General features: G+C 35.5%; 2 protein-coding genes across 2 annotated transcripts; both read right to left on the reverse strand.

Annotated features, from left to right (window-relative positions):
* Positions 1-241: 241 nt before the first annotated feature.
* Positions 242-2,185, reverse strand: LOC126909209 (uncharacterized). Its single transcript, XM_050691625.1, has 5 exons — positions 1,858-2,185; positions 1,470-1,786; positions 1,276-1,408; positions 938-1,219; positions 242-840 (listed from the first exon to the last, which is right to left on the reverse strand). The coding sequence occupies exons 1-5, from the start codon at positions 2,036-2,038 to the stop codon at positions 242-244; spliced, it is 1,512 nt and encodes a 503-aa protein (XP_050547582.1). The 5' UTR covers positions 2,039-2,185.
* Positions 2,186-2,253: 68 nt separating this feature from the next.
* On the reverse strand, positions 2,254-4,088 carry LOC126909210 (uncharacterized). Its single transcript, XM_050691626.1, has 3 exons — positions 2,439-4,088; positions 2,314-2,407; positions 2,254-2,261 (listed from the first exon to the last, which is right to left on the reverse strand). Exons 1-3 carry the CDS (start codon positions 3,201-3,203, stop codon positions 2,254-2,256), a joined length of 867 nt encoding a protein of 288 aa, XP_050547583.1. The 5' UTR covers positions 3,204-4,088.
* Positions 4,089-8,850: the final 4,762 nt, after the last annotated feature.

Genomic DNA, 8,850 nt, shown 5'->3' on the forward strand with positions numbered 1-8,850 from the left:
ATTACAAATACAACACGAGTTTTTTTTATTTAATAATTAAAAATATAAGTATATTTACTTTTTTTTTTTTCATATGTTACATTTTAAAACTATATACGATTACATGTGTATTACTAACATTTATTTACAATTATTTAACAAAAAAAATCTTAAAACTATTTATACTAGTACACATATTTTTACAAATTATTAAACAATATTTTTTTCCAACGAGAATCACTTAAATACTACTATATTTGTATTAATCTCCCTGTGGTGGTGGTGGTATAGCATAATGCCCGTGAGCCAACGTGTCGATCCTGTTTTCGAGCGTATAGCGCTTATCGTCGAAACGGTTAAGCGCCAACTTGGTTGTACGTAAAGTGCGTACTTCATGCTCGAACGAACGGATTGACACGTTCTGTCGGTACGGAGTGTATGGCAGCGATAATGTCGGTAGAGTCTCACCATCGCGTACAGCTCCGATGACCACACGGGCATTCTCTCCAGCCAATGCTCGTTTTGACACATCGTCGCCATCGCCATCGTCTTCGAACAAACATCGTTTGTAATCGTCCAAAGACAGATGGTTCCGGACGACGTGCCCGCGGATCCCCTTAGATTTGATTAGTTCGCTGCCTTCCATGTCATATGCGTAGCACTTTGATCGAAGTGCAGCGATCTCAAAGAGGGTAAGGCCACCGGTTTCGTCTGAAAACAGGCCGGGCATCTTCTTTCTATCGGTCGAGTAGCAAGAGTGATCCTTGGGCAGGCTAGATGCGTCCACGTGCACCAGTAAATCGGGGCTATCAGCTAAATCCTGATAGAAGTCGCCGACTCTGAGCAGGTATATGAAGGAGTCTGAGAAAAATGAAAAATATATAAATATTATAAAAAATATTTCTACTAAATAATTTCTAAATTTTAAAATATTTCTATTTTGTGCGGTTGTACTCACCAGTATCCATGTAAACCAATTCGATTGCGTCGCCATAATGCGGTTTCAATACGTCATAGAAGTACTTGTACATTAGCGTCTTGCTAATGTCAAGCACTGCTAAACCGACGTATATTGGTTTAATAAACTGGACAATCTTTGTGTCCATTATGACAGCGCACAACCTTTCACCGTATTTGATACAGTCGTTGAAGGTTGGTTGGTTTACGAGCTTGCTTAGACGTTCGGGACTGGAGATTAGCTCAATACGGATGCGTTTCCGCATGTTCTCCATTGTTTTCCCTATAAAATGTAAAAAATTATCGAATAACCCACTTTAGCATTGAGCATGCACTTACCAAAGACGGCATTATTCATTAGTTTGAAAAATGCTATTTCAAAAGCATTTGCCGCCTGTTTCCGCATTTCAGTGTTCAACTCAATGTATGGTTTCAACCAAGCACTTTGTTGAAACTCTAAAACGCGGTGCACCTGCAGTACAAATATTTATATTAGTATCATCGCTTATAGTTTATAGGTTAATTACACATACTTTATCGACTTGCAGTCCGTGTGCGATTGCCTGTTTTAAGTTGACATAGTGTACGACATACCGCTGTTTGAGTTTCAAAGTGGCCATGAGTTTGGTCTCTTTGGAACTCGGTGGTACATCGTTGCCAGGCAAGAACGGCAAGTCGTTGTGCTCGTCATGCAGCTCTTGTGGATACGAAACATCCACTTCATATATACGCCCCGTATTACCAGTGTCCGACAACGATTGGAGGTCAGCCAGAGGGTCTGTTCCTTTATACCACCGGAAGCCACCGTACGGCATGGGCTGACTCATAGCCCACCCGTAAAGGTTATTGCCTGTATACATTAAACGTTTTTAAAGCACCGCTCAATTATTGCGCGTTTATATATACGTATAGATTACTTACAGTCTTGATACACGATCCAGGAGTCTGGTTTTGACGGATCGTAATCGGCTGTCTTAGGATTGTTGGCCTTTGCATAGTGCTTGACAGCCTGCACTAACCCACCACGAATGCCCTGTTCCACCATCAGTAGCATGTCGTAGTCGTTCAAGAGCTCCAGCTTCATCCTGGTGTATTTCAACATACAATCGAAGCTAAAACCAGGCGCGGTGTAATAGTGCGCCGGGTCCAAATTGTATGTTGAAATACAGATGTCGCGGAAGTTCTCAAACACATCAGCCAACAACAACACGTCGATCTTAAGATATAGGTCGCTGTACTCACCGAGGGTTGAACAGCCGAAACGGTTCCACACCTCCGTGGCATGTCTATAGTCATCATCATCGATATTCGACTCACTTAACTGACTATAGAATGCGTCCTGAGGTGGTAGTTCCGTTTCTTCCAATTTAGCCCAACTATCNGTTTCGTCCAATTTAATCCAACTATCAGTGTACTCGTAGGGGTATACGCCCTTACGCGTCACCAACGGCATGTCTTCCGGGCGGAACACCTTGGCCGTCTCCCGGAATTTNACGGAACACCTTAGCCGTCTCCCGGAATTTAACAAAGTCGGGCGTCATTAGGTTACCGGCCAAAGTGGACAGGGAGGAGGCCATGAACCGGAAGGTGTCGACAAACCGTATGGAGAAGTTATTGGTTACATGTTTTGTGACCGAAATATACTTCTCCTCGGAATTCGGTATGACCAAAATCCTTTGATCGTCGTACCCCAATTCAGTGACGATGAAATGCGCGTCGTAACCTGAAAGATTGTGCAAGAAGCACGGCACAAAGTTGACCGTCTTTACTTTCAGGTTACATGCATTGCACAACGTCTGTCTGAATCGCCCCGATAAATGGCAGTGGTCTGCGACTTTAGGGTTGGAATCCTTGAATGCTGTACGGCACAAGTCGCATACCACTTTCTCCCCATGCCTGCGCACATCATCGGCAGACATTCGGATGGGAACGTTGGTTTTGCGCAACAATTTAGAAATGTTGCGCGTCACTTCAGTTACAGCCATCACAAATGCCTTGGCGACCTCTTCGCGATCCTCGGACCCACGGTATATCACCGGTGATTGCGGTATACCGTAGCGTTCGAGGAGCTCGGAGGGTACATCGTCCGATGTTTTCACCATGAACCCATAGCTCATGGGATGGTGGGTGTGCACAGTCCTGGTGTATGCACCCATACGATCGTCTGTTTTCTCCAGTAAGGCCTCAAAATCGGCGTAGATGACGAACGGTAACCGTTGCGTCTTTACCCACGCGTCAAATTCGACCTTACTGCCCTCTGCCGGCATATCAGGTAAAATAGGCTTGTTCTTGCCGCATATCAACTTGGGTTGCTCCAACGCTTGATGACCCCGAAGAATATGCTTTTTAGGCTGATCATCAAAGCTGGTGAAGCAACGTTTACAAGTGTATATACGACATTTGTGTTTGGTTTTTTGGTTGCGCACGAGCTTTGAAAAATCTGAAATGTATGCATAATGTGATTTTTCAGAGTCACCGATGTACAACAGGTCAAAATGATTCTGTTTCTCTTGGTCGGCGACTCTTAGAGGATACACCTACCACTTCATCTTAACGTCGTCTCGTTCCAAGCCGTACACGTTGACAGACACGTTAGGGTTTCGTCGCTCAAATATTTTAATTTGGGACACAGGTGTGGGGAACGTCAACCCCGTGAAATCATACCTGTGTTCCTCGTTAAAATAATTTCGTTCGACGCGAGATTTATTACTCCCGCTAACATGTCTCGCCAAAATGGACCACTTGAAACAAGACTGATCGATATTCTGTGAGTTGATGATTGCTTTTCTATGGTGAATTTCTGGTGGGATAGGAATATATGATGAGCCGGCGAGGGGCGTATACTTGTATACGCTGAGCATAAGGCCGTCGATATGCGATAGAGTAAAGCCGCTTCCCCTCCCCGAGTACACGTCTTCCTCGGCGAGCATAACCTCAAAATCTTCATCGACCGCACACCCGATATCTGTATCGGATAGCAATGCCCTAGCCCGTGTTTTAAAGGCACGGTCCTCGGGCGGTGCTTCCGATCGCGGTATATGGTATGAGGCCTCCAATTTGAGATTATATTTGATTGGACGGTTACCTACGATTTCAGCGAGTCTGGCCACCAGATCGGGTTTAACAGCGCGCAGAAAATCTCGATAGCTCGCGAAATTCTCCACGTTCTTCCGATAAAACCAAACGGCCCCCCGCTCCAATGCGGAATCGATCTCGGTGAAATCANTCCCCGCTCCAATGCGGAGTCGATCTCGGTGAAATCACTGGTTTCCGTCAATTGCATACGTAACCTTTTCGACCTAACCGCGCTGTTGTTAACCCTACTACGCTTAGCCGCCTGATGTGACAAAACAGATGTCGCTGAAGTAGCTTTAATCACAAATGAAATAAAGTATTTTTTTATAAATTAAAGTAAAGTAAAGAAATTTTTTTTGTAATAAAAAAATTAATCGTAAATTTAAATAAAATTGATAGTAAAATTAGGTATTGGCTATAATTTATTATTTTTAATAAATTAATGAATTTAAAAATTAAAAATATTTAAAAAATAAATTTATTAAAATAAAATAAGTTTATAATTGGAAAAATCTGCATACCTTGTGTAGAAGACGATTGAGCTTGCTGGTTCATGGTTTTATTTATACGTGTAAATTATTAAATAAATAAATTTCTGGTTTTCAAAAAGACAACTGCACGTCAATGATAATTAAAAACAAATGTGACAAGACAAGAAGTGTTTAACCGGTTATATAGTAAAGAATAAAATACGTAGGCGTGAAACACATCCAGTGGTGTCATTTTTATCATANGCATACCTTGTACGTAGGCGTGAAACACATCCAGTGGTGTCATTTTTATCATAAAATGCATACGACAGTAATCGTTACTTTACGGTGATACCTTTGATGTTGGAAATATGCTTACCTAAGCGTCTGGTAGCCGATGATAAAATTCTTAGAAATTATAGCTGTACATTTGATGTTGAATATATGCTTACCTAAGCGTCTGGTAGCTAATGATAAAATTCTGAGAAATTATAGCTATACATTTAATAATACATAGACAGCGCAACAATTATTTCCTATTAAATTACAGACGCTTATGAGCGATATAATATTATGATACCTTTGATGTCGGAAATATGCTTACCTCAGCGTCTGGTAGTCGATGATAAAATTCTTAGAAATTATGAAGCCATAACGACAAACGTTACCATTGTTCTCATAAAATCCATACGACAATGATCATTACTGTACGGCGACATCTTTAATGTTGAAAAATATGCTTACCTAAGCGTCTGCTAGTCGATGGTAAAATTCTTAGAAATTATAGTTATACATTTAATAATACACAGACAGCGCCGCAAATGTTCTCATATCAAATTACAGACGATTATGAGCCATATAATATAATGATACCTTTGATGTGGGAAATATTCTTACCTAAGCGTCTGGTAGCCGATGATAAAATTCTTAGAATAAGTTTATGTTGGGTTTAATTCTCTCCCACCCCCCACCTATAGAGTAGTTTACGTAAGGTTTCGTCCTCCCATTGCATTATGTTAGTTTACGTTGGGTTTCATCGTTCTCCCCCACCATTCCATTAGGTTAGTTTACGTTAGATTTAATCCCCCCGTACACTCCCTCCACCGCAAGGAAGGTGAGTGGGTGAGGCGGGGGGCCGCAAAGTCCCCTAAATTACCCTACTGTAGTGTTTTGAGTTTATTTTTATTACAAAAATACTACAATTAAAATTTATAATAATTACTAATTTTTTAACATTAAAATATGATGTATATATACATAAAAAACCCAGCACAGGGGGGTCGTGGCATAGTTGGATCAAGTATAATGATATCTGACAGTGATTAAAATCACTATAAAAAAAAACGCTTCGATGCAAATCTTTAGAAAGTGTTTAATTTTAAAAAATTAGTGGATTATTCCAAAAGCTACATGATCTGCTAGTTCCTTATTAATATCCTGATTAAGATAAAGTATGTCGAATGAAAAAGAGATTATTAAAAAATATTATTTCTCATAAAAAAATTGTATTGATCCATATATTTTTCAAAAAGTTATAGCATAATAAAGTTAAAAATGTAAAAAATAATATCGAGGATTTTCACACAAAAATAGCATTCGGTAGCCATTTTCACCGTGAAGATAAAATAAAGTCCGAAATTTTTTTTTTCATATAAAGTACATCAAATTAGCTTTAATTTAAGATATATATAAAAGTGTCAGACTTTCCGGAACATTTTCAAAAGTTAAGTTGAAAAAATTAATTTTTTGTAAAAAAGTTGTCATTTTAAATCCCCCCCTGTGGGCAGGTAAAAAGTCAGACTTATAAAAAATATATACCAAATGATAGACAAAGACATCAAGCATCTATAAAAAAAAAAATTATATTGATATGTTTATTTTTAAAAAAGTTACGGTAGTTTTTAGTAAAAGAAATTGAAAAAATTTCGAAAATTAGTGATTTTTAAATTTGTAATTTTTTTGGAGGTTTCCCCCATTTACGGGAAACGAGGGATTTTTTTCAATTTTTGAGGGTAATGTCTTCGACTAGATACGATTTGTGATCTTTTGACGTATCGTTGAAAGAAATCCGTTCGGTGAGAGCTGAGAAAAAGTGGTAACAGACACAAAAAAAAAAANCGTATCGATGAAAGAAATCCGTTCAGTGAGAGCTGAGAAAAAGTGATAACAGACACAAAAAAAAAATAAATAAATACATTTCAGTAAAACCAAGACCTTCTCAGCTTCGGATAGAAGCTAAAATTCTTTGCTTTTCATAAATTTTTAAAAAATTACGTTTGCAAATTATGATTTATATAGTATTCTCTACACTAGATAGATTGGCAAAACTACTCCTCGTGAATATTACATAGATATATCAATATTCATTATTATTCAAATATCTAAGTAATTATAAAGATATCCCAATAAATAGAAAAATAATTTTAAATGACAATAGTTCTTCATATTTTATAAGTTTAAGTGTGATTATAATTTTAGAAACGAATTAAAAATATAAATAATTCGAACATAAATTAAAAACTCTAGAAACTTAAATCAAAAAAATTAAACACACATAAATAATCATTTATTAATTTATTTAAACACTAAAATACTCATTCAGTTAAATAAATAAAACTATATATAGTATATGCGCCACTAAAATAAACTTTAAAATATTAAACTTTTTTACAAAATTTTTAGTTTAATCAAAGTAATTACAAGCATTAAAATTGTAACGCATAAATATCGATATAATTATGAACAATACAAATTTATTTTTATCATTAATTTGTTTAATAATTTTTTACATTGGTCAAATTCAATTATATGAAGTTGAAAACACAAAATATTTGGATGATGAAATAATAAGAATACGCATCATAAACATAAATGGAAACGAAATTGAAATTAATCAGACGTTTTGGATGGTTAAAATATTTATAAAAAGTCTATATGGGATAGAAAATTTAGAAAAGTTATACCCTTACTACAATATAGCTATGGTGAACCGATCATTGAAATATATATATGTATTTACCTATTATAGTAAAATGGCAATTGAACGTATGATATATGATGAACTTCTAGTAATATTTAGTACCACAATTTATAATATGTGTGGTTTTTTTAAGCTTAACCATTTAGAAAATGAAACCCTAGAAAAAATCAAAATCACCTTAGAAAATTTCAAAAATTACAAAAAATATCCTAAAGAACCATATTTTTTTTCAGATTCTAAATTCGTATGCGATGTTTTAGATCAAATTATAAAAACAATAATTGATTATTTTAAAGGTGAAAATATGTTAGTACTCCTACACGATTGGAAAATATTCAAATCTGTAATAAGTGAAGACTTATTAAAAAAATATTTTCCTCCAACAGAACATGAACTCACAAATGAGCAACTAATTGAATTTATAGACATTTTCGTTATTAATATAAATAAAGAGTATAAAATAAAATCTAATGTCGACAAAAATAACGAAGAAGATAGTAAAATACATAATTTTACTCCATGATTGTTTCTTAAATTTTAATTTTATTACTACAATGTATAACTCTAATATTTAATTCACAATATATACTTTTTTAAACAATTATCTTGTAAATGCAAACATATTTATTTTTTAATTTAAAAATTCATCAATAAAATATTTATATATTATTTATACACACAAGTGTTTCATTGCAGTTTTAGTAAATTTAAATTGAATATATTTCAATACTATTTTTAGAACAAAAGTTTTTTTTTGCTTTTTCATTACAAAATTATATGACCATTCATATATTATACCCTGTTTTCTTATTAATATTCCATCCATTAACATTATATTAATAGATATTTGAGATTGTATACCAAAAAATTGACGTAAATTGATGTTGTCTTAATAAAATACTAGTATTTTTATTGTTTAGTACTATTAAATTAATAACATTGTGTTATTAGTCATATTTTATCTATTAATACAATTTATTTCCAGTCTCAGAGTCTCATGAAAGGTAGTAATTTGAGCACGTTGACTGCCATGAGGGTCGTTTCAGCCCCTCAGTTGAATTTTTAAGTGAGCCATGAGAGGTCATTTAGTTCTTCACTGTTATGTTTTCTTTGAAGACTCGTGGGTTCAAATAGCCCCTCAGTTACGTCTAAATACCGTATCATCTGATTTTCTGTTATCAGTTTATTAAAATGCTTCATGCAGCATTTAAATGTTTACATATAGGTGACACACCAAAACAGGCGTGGCAGTCAACGTGTTAATATGTTGTTTTAGCTTCGANGTCAACGTGTTAATATGTTGTTTTAGCTTCGATGCGAAACTGAGAAGGTATTAATTTTACTATGTGTTTTTTTATTTTTTTTTTGTGTCTGTGAACGCTCAATCTC

Source organism: Daktulosphaira vitifoliae, unplaced genomic scaffold (genome assembly GCF_025091365.1).
Source record: "Daktulosphaira vitifoliae isolate Bord-2020 unplaced genomic scaffold, ASM2509136v1 Scaffold_186, whole genome shotgun sequence".
Classification (NCBI taxonomy): domain Eukaryota; kingdom Metazoa; phylum Arthropoda; class Insecta; order Hemiptera; family Phylloxeridae; genus Daktulosphaira; species Daktulosphaira vitifoliae.

Coding starts and splice junctions, on each gene's coding strand:
- LOC126909209 (XM_050691625.1), bottom strand. CDS start 2,038: ATGTTGAAATACACCAGGATGAAGCTGGAGCTCTTGAACGACTACGAC. Junction 1,787..1,857: donor CTGGATCGTGTATCAAGACT/GTAAGTAATCTA, acceptor TAATGTATACAG/GCAATAACCTTTACGGGTGG. Junction 1,409..1,469: donor ACGGACTGCAAGTCGATAAA/GTATGTGTAATT, acceptor TTTGTACTGCAG/GTGCACCGCGTTTTAGAGTT.